We start from the raw sequence: 12096 nt of genomic DNA, 5'->3' as shown, positions 1-12096 counted from the left end.
GGGACTCTGCAAAATCTTGGGTTTCGTGACAAATCAAAACCATATTTAGCCTGATCTATATAGTGGGGATGATCAGACTCATCCACAGAATTTACAATGTGCAAAATACTACAGATGATCAAAGACCCAAAGTGGCCATAATACAGAGTAGGTCCATAGGTCAAAAAAGGGGGGTTACACCATTGTAATGAACCTGGATATTTAATTTGAAGGCTCTTGTTTTAGCGTCTTAACACTGTGCCCCAGGGAATATTGTCGTTAAGTCCTGACAGATGTGTAGACAACCTATAGACCCAGCGTTGTTCTTTTTCGAACAGTGAAGTTGATTTCACCTGTTCGATAATGGTCCAGTGTAGATCGTCTGCAGTGTGATTCTGACGCAGGAAGTGCTCAGTCAATTTGGTTGCACTTCTTTTGCATCGGACATTACTCCGGTGTTCACCGATCCGAAGTTTAATCTTTCTTGTAGTCATGCCCACATATTTATGTGAAGTATCAGGAGTAGGTTGAATCAAGATGATTTTTTTTTTGTATGACTCCTTTGAAAACAAAACAAAATGTTTGTGTGTTTTCCATGTTTTTGCATTTTGTCCTTCTATGGATTGTTCCTGCTGGTCCTGTGTGTCAGAAGCGACACAGTAAGTTATATTTGACAGCCGGTCACCACTAACTGGTGACCAGCTGTCAAATGGAGGGTTAGGAAAGTAAAAAAAGTGTAATTTTCATTTTAAGCCTGACAAATTAAGCAGGCCCGAATATTGGGTTTTGGGCTGCAGGTTCATAGTGCATAAAGTACATGACATGGTGTTGTGAGGAACTGGAACATTAGCTGAGATTACCAGATATGGTGTAGGGGCCAGCGGTAGAGTTAACATTTGTGTACTATTTTGACTTTTGTGTATCACCCATACTCTTGGTATTGTGTCACAAACTTGACTATCACCCGAGTAATTTATCGTTCTTCCTATAGATTTTTCTTTTGCCGCTTCTCCCCTGATTGATGTTGCATTGTGCCTAGTTATTGGGGATTTTAGCTATGTCCTAGTCCCATTTCTCTTTTTTCGTATTCCTTTAACCAGTCAGCCCTTTTATTATTATTGGTGTATTGTTCAGGTTCACACTTCCAGACTGTAGTAATGTACCAGGGACCCCCATATTATGTATAATTACCGTTTTGTATGACCAGACTGGTTTTTAAGAATTTTCTTTAGGCCTACTTCGATGTTTTCCAGTCTGACTGTCAGGGTAGTGATGGACTGGTTAACTGACTCAATACTATAGTAAGACAAGTTTTCCACCTCAATAGGAGATAACTTACAGTTTTTTTTTTTTTGAACATGACAAATTTTCAATGACTATTTTAATTTGTTTTTTTTTACCCTTTGGTTCCTTCTTCTTTAATCTTCGGTGGGATCAGATGTGTTCTAAATCATGGAAATACCAGGACTCTCTAGTTCTTGTCTTTTGTTTCCACATTTGATTATTAGCCTGTGTATTGCATAGTGTACCTGATGCACAGTTATTAAAGGGAGGTATCTACATGTCCCTGATAATCTGTATCATGTGATTTCTCTTTTGAGGTGTTCTAGATAAGGAATTTAGGAACACCTAGACGTAATCATTAAAAAAAAATATATATAAAAAAAAATGTTTACCCCATTAGGCAATGCCACCATGTGATAGAATTCCCATGTAATTATCTACCCTCAGATGGCAGAGGATAATGAAGGGTACCCAAATTGAAGAGACTAGAAGTACTGCCTTTGAGAATGACAGTGTATTCTAGACCAGAGTTGTCCTATGGCGCATAGTCACTCCCTTGCAGATTGTAGGCCACCTGCTTGCATTCCCATTGTTAAATACAATGAACTGTTTTTATACTAAACTGACGGAAACTAACAACTGTGTCACATTTCCTACGTCACTAGATTCTGTGGGAATTAAGTCATAATAACCTACAGAACACTGATTTAAGTCTAATTCCCATCAGTGACAGCTACAGATGAAAGGCGGACGTCTTGGCCCTACAGTCCCAGCACCCAGAAAGTAGCAAGGCTGGACAGCGATCGCCAGCGCGCCATCAATGGTATCTCCAAAGCATCGTACTTGCTCCATCAGACGGCGTTGGACATCACAAAACCAGAGTTTCAGTGTAAAAGAGCGAAAGAGAAGGATCCCTGTTGTTGATGGCAGGGCTGGTTTGAGGCTTCAGTTTTCTACCTGTCATGTGCTGGTAACCTCTGACAGTGTGCAGTCCCTTGAGCCCCTTGGCCTGAGTTTTGGTCACCCCCCCCCCCTCTTTCTTTGCTCCAACGGAAGGGCAGTGCACCGGAGGATCTAAGGCACTACATGATGAAAGGAAAATTAAATGAAAGAGCAGCTCGAACATCCTCTGACACTGAATAGCGAATGTTGGAGCCTGAAAGTGTTGCTGAGCGTGAAAGTCTGTTGACCTTTCCGATTAATAGTACTTGGGTCTGCACGAGATGATCTGTGCCCATGACCAACGAAGAGCACAATATCTGTAGTGCCTGCCGCAGAGGAAATATATTAGTGCACTGCCTTGAGACATTGAGACTTTCGAGTGAGCTGTGAGTGTTTACCAGGAGGGCACTCCAACGGATACTGAGAAGCACTATTTTCATGGAAGGCCTGAATGAAGAGGCCCAATGCGGAAGAAGACAACAGAAGCAGATTTGATGGACGATAGAATCCTACCAGAGAGGCTTAGAACGGACTTTGGGCATAGTTATGGTTGCACAAGCGGTTCCCGTGAAATTGCATAGAATGGGTGTCAGGAGACTGATTGTTATTGTTTTGCTGGCATTGTTTTAGAGTAGTATTCTGTTTAGTAAAAGCAGAATGAAGTCTATCCTCTGTTGAAGAGTATCTCCATTTCACCTGAGAGCATTGATAAGGATCGCCACGGTTTCACCTGAGTATACAATAGTCACTGAAATGCATAGGAGCCCTGAAAAGGTTCGCTAAATAATTTTAGGATTTGCTTTTGCCTAGGGTTGTGAAAAAATGATAATCCTGTTTATAATAGTGGTCATTACTTTCTTCTGCTATCTGAATGTTAATTATGACCCGATGCTTTGTTCTCTTTGTATCCCTGTTGATAGCTTACATATAATGCTTAAATGAAATGTGTAGAATGGAAAATGCTCACCTAGCAATGAATTAGGATTTGCCTGAGTATTGGCAAAAGGAGGGTCTGAGGTAATTCAGTTTTAACTCCATTCTGTATTCTTTCGCCATTTTGTTGCCCTCACTCAGGCAGCACAATGAACAAAGTTTTTCTGCTGATCTTACTGCGACGTGTCAAAATAACCTCCTGTCTCTGTTTACGAAACTAATGTCAGGGACTGGCTGAGTCCACTAATCCTCGTCTGGTTTGACTAAACCCTGTCTCGATAGTCTGTTGGTTCGCACCATTCTTTCCTGACTTTATCTTATCTTCTGGCCTTCGCTATTCTCTACTTGTATTCTCTCATTTCACAACGGTCCTCCAAAGCATACAAATGTGTCCTGCCACCTGCAAGTTGAGTTGTAGACACTACCACTGATTAACTTGTGGGGAGGGGTGACAAAAACAGTTGGAAGAGAGGTTTATTTGGGTTACTTGATATCTTATTTTCAAACTTTTCTCATTGGTTATATCTTGTTTTCAAACTCTTCTCATTGGCTAACCATGAATGCATTGGGAGTGTTCTTGGTGAATCTATGTGCTATAAAAGATTGTGCGCCATGGAGTAAAGTGGCAGTCTCCTAAGAACATACCGAGTGTACTTCTGGGACAACTGTACTTAGCTGCAGCTAATAAACCTGATCTTCTACGCTCAACAGACTGTCCTGTGTCTCTGTTCGACAAAGCAGGTGAACTCAGTAGATTAAGGCGTGCCCTGCGCCGCCAGGCCCATAAGGCCCTGGTTCTTCACCTCTCCATCCCAGAATAGTAGGCACAAAAACATTTAGAATTTGGAGGCGTGCACCTGTGCACTGTCAGTGTCCTGGCCAAAGAGGGCATGAAAGTGCTGAAACTGGATCATAAATTCAAAGCTGTTCTAAACAGGGTCCCCCAAAATACGTTCACCCTAGACCCCCAAAATCCTTAAGATGTCCCTGGCTAGACATCTTTGGCCATTCAATCCTTCATAGTATTGCTGTACTTTATTTCTAGAGCTGTTATCACCTGTGTCCAAACCTCCTGTGTTTGAGGAAAATGTGTCACGTACCTTTACCATGGACAGGTGCAGAACCAAGGCCAAACAGATGGCAACCGGCAGCAGGCCTGCATCTGAGAAATACAACAAACTCGCTTTAGCGCCTAGAGCCAAAAAGACATGAGCATGCGCAGAGATATCGTCAGTGGTTTGGCCAAACAAAATAAACATTAGAAAAGTGTGTCATTCCCCAATAAATTAGCCATTGTAGGTAATATCTCTGCTGCCTCACCCAGGCAGAGGTATGAAAACACTGTGAACTCTTTTCTTTGTCTGACTAATGGAGATCAGCTCCGGCAGCATGTAGTGGCAAGCGCATACTGGAATGAAATCAAACAGTGTCATTTATATAGAAGGGAGAAGCGTGGAGAAGAGAAGCACGTTCCTAGGTGTGTCCGTGCATGTGCGATGCCAAAATAGAAGCTGTAAATTAAAGTTAGTGGCTTTACAAGGCGTTTGTTATCATAACATATCAACACATCTGCACTCGAGGAGTCTAATGAACAGTTGCACCTCCGCAGAGCTGAGCTGCTGTGCTTTGCGCAGTATAAAGCGCACACGTTTACCTCAGAGTTTCAATGAGTTAGTGCCTGCTTTTCAGGCAGCGCATCAGTGGTTGCTTCTTACTGTTTCCGAACTGTGCTGTTTAAAATATCAGGCACTAACTAGGAGAAATTCACCGTGAAATATCTGCCTCTCAAACACTGGAAACACATAAAAGAGGCGTTGTTTGCGCACTGACTGAGCCAGCGCATTGTTCATGACGTCACCCAGTATTCTAGAAAACCTTAGCCAGTGGCGGCCCATCGCAATGGCGGAGGAGCGTCTCCCCACTGCCTGGCTCAGAGCCGGCAAATGTAAATGAAAACGGTGTTCTTCCATCATTTTATTTTACATTTGCCACCTCTTAGCCAGCGGTGTTGGGAGTGGCGCGGACGAGGCATAGGCAGGGGGAGGAGGAGTGCTCGTGCACTCCACTCCCTCAGTGCGCATGTGTGTTTTGGTCGGCCTGAGATGGCTAGCCATCTCAGGCCGACCAAAACACACATGCACACTTAGGTTTTCTCCATCCCAGCTGCATTGAGTAGCCGGGCTAGACAAACCCCACAGGCCCCTGGTCTGAGTAGGGCGTCTTTTCTGCCTGCTGAGAACAGTCCCCACACTGCTCTACAGCGCGGGAATTGGACATGGAGTCTGTCCCAGGGGCTGCTGGGACCTGGCAGGAAGAGGAGAGGCGCTGGCGAGGAGACACGATGCTGGAGGTGGCTGGTGGCAAAAGATTTGTTTATTTATTTATTTATATTGTATTTTTTACCCCCGGCGCGACCCCACCTGCCTCACCACCCTTTGTTTATGGCGACCGCAGCTGTTAGAGACAGGAAAAGTGAATGCGTCACCTGCACTATTCAAACCTTATAATGAAATCGATAGATTTCATATCTCCTTACATATCTCCCTCTACCCCAGCACTCTTGGATAATGTCAGGATATTATATTTAGAGAGCGTTGTCTTTAGGAAATGTCAGGCTCTCAGGATGACTCCCCCAGTTACTCACCTGCAACCCTGTCATGAAAGCAGTGCTGGCTCACAGCAGAGCTGAAAGTCAGTTTCAAGCACTTGTACATAGTCATTTAGGACCCGATTTGGTCAACTTTGGCCCAATGCAAAGCAGGATGGGAAGTCGCAGCACCGTGTTGCATTGAAGGGAAAGAGCAGAAATGCGCCATATCTGCTATGTTATGGCACCGTTGTGTTCTGTCGTAGCACTGGCGACTTCTGGTCGCCTAGCGCCAACACAGGCACTCTTGTGCAATGAGGCAAAGGTGCCCGTGTTGTGGACAGAACAGTTTTTGTGCAGGAAGGGATACCTCAGTGCACAAAAGCTATCCTTGGAGGCGTATTCCTCTGTTTACGCCTGCTGCGTCAGGGCCCGTGGTTGGTAATTCAGCCGCCCCTGTTGCTGACATTTTTGAGTCTCCAAGAAGCTGTCCATTTGAATCCTGAATAAGCCAACTTGGCCCTTAACTCTTCGTAACTCAACGCACAGAGTTCTACTGAATTGCATAATACCAAACACCTCTCATTATTTACGGAGCCTACCACTAGGCGTAGTTGCCATTCTAAGCACTATGCAAGAACTTATAATTAATGTTTTAAATTACAGTACAGGCATTTGTGCAATAGGCAAACAATGGGGCAGATTTACAAGCCTCTTGCGAGACATTTACGCCGCCGTTGCGTCACTTCTGTGACGCAGCGACGGCGTAAACCATGCGCCATGTTGCGCCTTATTTACAACGTGACGCATCTACGGAGATGCGTCACGTTGTAAAGCCCTGCGCTACATTAAACCTGCGTCAGGTTTAATGTATGCAGGGTGGGCGTTCCGTCGGCAAAAGCCTCGGAAAAGTGACGCAGTGAAATCTACAAGATTTCACTGAGTTCACTGATCCGACGCTGCTGCGTCAAAACCCTGCGCCTACTTGAAGCAGGCGTACGGCATGACACAGCATGTTAGGTATAGGCAGCCCCTGAGCATTGCTGGAGTTTCGTCATGCTTGCGACACGACTCCAGCAATGCGCCGCCCTTATGCTGTCAGATGCGTCACGCATCTGTTTATCCTTGCGCCACGATACACTGCATTGTAAATGCAGCGCATCTGTGGTGGCGCAAGGGTAAACTTGCGTGACGCATCTTTCCTGGCGCATCCCTGCTGATTTGCAGGGATGTGCCAGGAAACATAAATCTGCCCCAATGTTTCCTGAGGGCTCGCATCAGGCAGTGTGAGGGTGAATCACAGTGTGTCAATGTCACAATCACGTTCCATGAGAAATGACTCTGGAACCTACATTCGTTCTGGAATGGCTGGCACGTTGTGCAAGGGTTGACTTGGAGTCTGAACTTTGGAAAAAACACAGCGACGCCTCTAAGGCAGGGGGTAATGCAGGAGGCCCCCACGGTGCAGGGGAGCCCCCTTCCTGGGGTGGGGTGGATGGGTGCCTTCAGAATGGACTATGAATATCTCAGGGCACGAGTCAGTGGTACACGCAGGCACAAGGAGTCCACCCACTATTTTCACAGGCTGAACGCCGCCCCCAATGCCAAGAAGTTGGGCTCCACAGAAATATGCTGAACTTCTCCTGGTGTAAGATACCGGGACACGTTCAGAAGCGCCTGCACATTGTCTGCTTTCCATTTCCAGCAGCAACGTGCAGACAACTAGGGAGCTTTTTCTTTACCTCCATCAGGGCCGAAGTTAAGGGTCCATCAGGCCTCCTTTTGTTTGAATATCTGGACTGGAGGCAGCCTGGAACCTCACACTTAAATGTAAATGCCTCGGAGGGATAACAAAGTCAAACAGCTTGCTATCTCTTCACAGGTACTTAAGAGAGGCATGCTTTTGCCTTTGTTCAGTCCCTGCATATAAGAGATGCATGCATGCACTGTAAGAATGACAGATGTGTTGGCCTGTCCCATTACTTACACAAATAATTTAAATAACACTATTTTATTTCTTTTATAGCGCTACGTCGTGACATCATGTGCTGTGATGGCACACGTCATGATGTCACTTGAATAGTGTCTAACTTGGTCAGTCCCCCACTTCTTTTTATACGACTTGTGCCCTGGAATATCTGTGAGTTACTGAAATCTCCGGGGTTTCTCGCCCCCTTCTGTTGGTAGGGGGCATACTTTTGAATCAAGCCACTGGTCCAGGATTGTCAACATCCTCAACTTGTATGTGAAGCTGAAGAGAAAAATGTGCCTTTAATGTGGACACGTGCAACTGGCAAACCATTGCTTCAGTCATCAAACTGCTTTGAGAGACAAGCACCCGGGGGAATGCAGTATGCTACATGTCACGTCCCCTCTCAAGTCTGACTCTCAACATCACAGACAGGGCACCAAGCCATTCAAGCTAAGGGGCAGATTTACAAGGCCCTTGCGCCACTTTTGCGACACTTTTAACATGGGAAAAGTGAAGCAAAACTGGCGCAAGGGGCTTGTAAATCTGCCCCTAAGTATTTTAGACAAAATTGCAATGTGGAAATAAAAATGATGTAAAAAATGTGTTTAGTGACTTACCATTTCAAAATATTTTAATACTAACAATGGTGCGATTTATTTACCATACTGATGAATACAGGCCCCAGCTAGGCCCGCAGGACACAAGGGTTCGCTCTCCTGTAATGGAATCTATAAGGAAGTTGGCACTGAAACTGCAAAGTACAAAGACAGCATTTATTAACCCTTAAGGGTGGTCCTACAATCCACACAACACTCTTCAGTATTGCATAGAGTAGCACAAAGAACTTACGTACATGGTCCCCTTTTATACACAATAGAGGGGCTCATAAGTGGGTGGATACAACATGAGGCCGAAGAACATTACCATTTATGGTCATTTTCGATACTGAATCAATATGTGGGCGGAGCTAACACACTCCTTGAGCCCGCGAAGACATGGTCAAGCAAGGCTAACTGATAACAGATGTGGTCAAGTCTGGGCATGCGCCAGATGGACAAAGGAGCTATTTATAGACTGTTACTAGGCAGATTACAAGAGCAACTAACACAGAGGTTGGACTCTTCTCGTGGGGAACACGTGGAAGCATGACAATACAAAATGGAGTCCGAACTTCGGTCAACATAACGAAGAAAACATGATCTAAAGTAAGGGAATTAATGTCTTTAGTAAATGCTTAATCACATCGTTGTTTCAATTTACAACAGACGACCCTTTCAGCATTTACTGAAGACATCCGGTTTGTTAGGATAATCATCATATATGTCAATTGTCATCATTTCTTCAACTTCTTTAGCTAAACGTTTCTGGTGAGCAACATCGGCAATAGCTTTCTTATCAGGGATACAGAATGATACGCATAATGAGCAGAGCAAGGGACCACATTGAACACAGATACAGCACGAAAACAGAACTGCTACAATAATGCAGAGACCAGTTAGAACCTTCCATCCCCAGGCAGTAATTAACGCCCAAAACCATCCAGAAAAGGACCAAGTGCCGTTTTCTGTATGGATCTCAGCTGCAATTTTATGCAGTTTATTGATGGCATTATAAACTGATGGCGTATGATCAGGGATAAACACACAACAGCTACTTCCAATAATTTTACATGCTCCTCCTCTGTCAGCTAGCATAACGTCTAATACCATACGATTCTGCAATGCAACAATTCTAGTAATTTGCAATTCCTCCGTAAGATTCCCAAGAGCAGCAGCAGTCTGATTTGTCACAGCTTCTACCACTCTTGTTAATCTTCGGATCTTCCTACTGTTCAGGGCAGCTCCAACAAAGAAAAACAGTCCTAAGTTAAAATCAATATACTGCTGCAGACTGGTATCAGTCTGATCTACATCATCAATTGATAAAGTACGTTTATACCTATTTACAGTCACATTATTCAATAATTTCAAATCCTTATGATAAGATGCGGGTGCTAGGAATACGGGAGGTAATAGAAATGATACATAGCATACCCCAGACCACCCAGCCGGCAGACGGTAATAACCTTTATTTCCACACACAAAGTAAGTATTATGGGAGGCTAAAAAGGTACTATTGTTCAACCCATCAATGTTCAGAACAGTAATACAATCACTAACACCAACAGGGATAAAACCCACACTCTGGACACACAGGTCCGCTTGAGCTTGTGCTACTTGAATCACAAATTTGTCCTTTCCCACAGTGTCTCTTGTGTTCGTGAAGATGTAGGGAATGGATTCATTGTCTGGTCGGTACTCTTCCCACTCCCAAATTGTCCCATTCGCTTGTGGATACCCATTTTTGTCTTGATGGCATTCTTTATTGAGTCTGAAGAGCAATCATCCCACTGTCGGTTTCCGAGTGGCAAAAAGCAAAGTATACCATGCTCTACAAGAGCCATTATGAGAGAAAGGAAGTGGTATAAATGGCGTTCCTCCTTTCTTCTGATGAGCTGGCATCATCCCACATATCCAACAGTTTGTAGCATTCGTAGCAACGTGGGTATGATGCAGCATCTGGATGAAAGTGTTGTTCAAGTAAGACTGTCGATGCTTCAACTCTTGATACGGTAATGTATAAAAGTAGTGTTCCTCAGGCACCGGAGTTGTCAACACAAGAATCTTCCGAGCGGGAGTTACATCCTCCACGAACCATGTGGTTATCCCAACAATGGCTACTGTCAACATGAACCCTAATGCACAAAGGATTTTCTTTTTCTCCATGTCAAAGTAAAAAATAAAAACCCAATATCTTCCTGAAACTAAAAGTCTGTCAGAACTCTTCCCCTTGGGCAGCGGTCGATTTCTTCACCAGCGGGCCAAGACGGGTGTCGCTACACTAATGCAGGGCTGATCCCCCCCCCTTGCCTCATCGGCTCTCCGTTTCACTAACCCAAGGGCCATTCTGACAGTATGTCCCGGTACTGGAAAACTCACTTCCTTGGTCGAAGATGATATCGCCTTCCTCCAGGAGTCGCGTGGTCCGGAAAGAGCTCCTCAGTGGCGTTTGGCTCCGCAGCACGGCCTGTCTCTGCAGCCAAGATTTCTCGTTGATCGGTCAGCACGGCAGGTTCCACCAATCCGGGCGGCACCTTCCTACAGTGCAGGGAATGGATCCAATTCTTTCTGTTGGAGACTCGCACAGCCGTCCTCGTTGCGAGGAGGACCTGCTCAGGACCCACCCAGCTCGGTTCCAAGCTGTTTGTTCTGTCAAATATTTTCACCATCACGTGGTCACCAGGTCGGAGACCATGTCCTTCACCGGTAGACCGATCAGGGAGCGCCTCTCGGACCTGTTGATGAATAGAAACCAAGTTATCCGTTAACTGTGCCAGATAATCGTTCATCATTACACAAGGTACATCATACACAGCCTTAGGTTTTGGTGGACCCCAAATATTCATTGGGCGTCCGAAGACAATCTCGTACGGTGTAAGGCCAGTTCGAGAGTGCGGTACCGATCTAATTGACAATAACGCCAGTGGCAGAGCGTCTGGCCAAGTCAAGGACGTCGAAGCTTGAATTTTAGCGATCTTGAGCTTCAGTGTACCATTATACTTCTCGACTAGTCCTGCAGACTGAGGGTGAAACACGGCGTGGAACTTCTGAGTGATGCCTAGGCCCTTCAAGACGTACTTTATAACATCCGCTACAAAGTGAGGCCCATTATCACTCCACAGAAGTCTACAGACGCCATATCGAGGGAAGAACTCTTTCAGCAGCAACTTCGCAGTAGTCATTGCAGTATTGTCTTTCGTAGGGTACGCTTCAACCCATTTGCTGAAAGCGCAGACCACTACTAGAACAAACTTCAGATTATTACAGCGCTCAAGCTGGATGTAATCCATCTGCAAAACCTCGAAGGGTGCAGTAGGTGTCACAAATCCTCCTGCCGGAGTTCGAGTACCCTTTCCTGGGTTATACCTCAGGCAGATCATACAGGTCTGCACCACCCTCTTCGCTGTGCTAGCAATCTCTGGATGCTCCCAGACTTGGGTAAGCAATTTCACAATTGCGGAAGCTCCAACATGTGCTAGCCCATGTGCCATCTGAACCATAGGTTGTACGAAGGCCGTGGGTAATTTCCATCTATCCATCTGCTTATTTCTCCAGCAGCCCTCGTCATCCAGTTCTCCCTCGCTAGCCCATTGTTCCCGCTCTTTGTCAGAAGCGGTCCTTTGCATTTCTCGCACTTCCTCCTTCTCATCATGCCATCTTTCCACCTGTGACTTTACTACATACATAGCAGTAGCACCGGGTTGCATCGCAGTCTCCCGTGCTACTCGATCTGCTAACGCATTCCCTTCTCCAACTTTATCAACTACTTTCCTATGGGCGCTACACTTAACGATGGCAAT

General features: G+C 45.2%; 1 protein-coding gene across 1 annotated transcript in view; it reads right to left on the bottom strand.

Annotated features, from left to right (window-relative positions):
• The window catches only part of LOC146816612 (cysteine-rich venom protein LEI1-like), a 193494-nt gene that overhangs the window by 170058 nt on the left and 11340 nt on the right, over positions 1 to 12096 (bottom strand). The window contains exon 2 of the mRNA XM_085610487.1: positions 4239 to 4300. Coding sequence (XP_085466613.1) covers positions 4239 to 4300 — 62 coding nt within the window. The remainder of the gene's footprint in view (positions 1 to 4238; positions 4301 to 12096) is intronic.

Source organism: Triturus cristatus, chromosome 6 (assembly GCF_964204655.1).
Source record: "Triturus cristatus chromosome 6, aTriCri1.1, whole genome shotgun sequence".
Taxonomy (NCBI): domain Eukaryota; kingdom Metazoa; phylum Chordata; class Amphibia; order Caudata; family Salamandridae; genus Triturus; species Triturus cristatus.
This window is presented reverse-complemented; position numbering and strand designations above follow the sequence as displayed.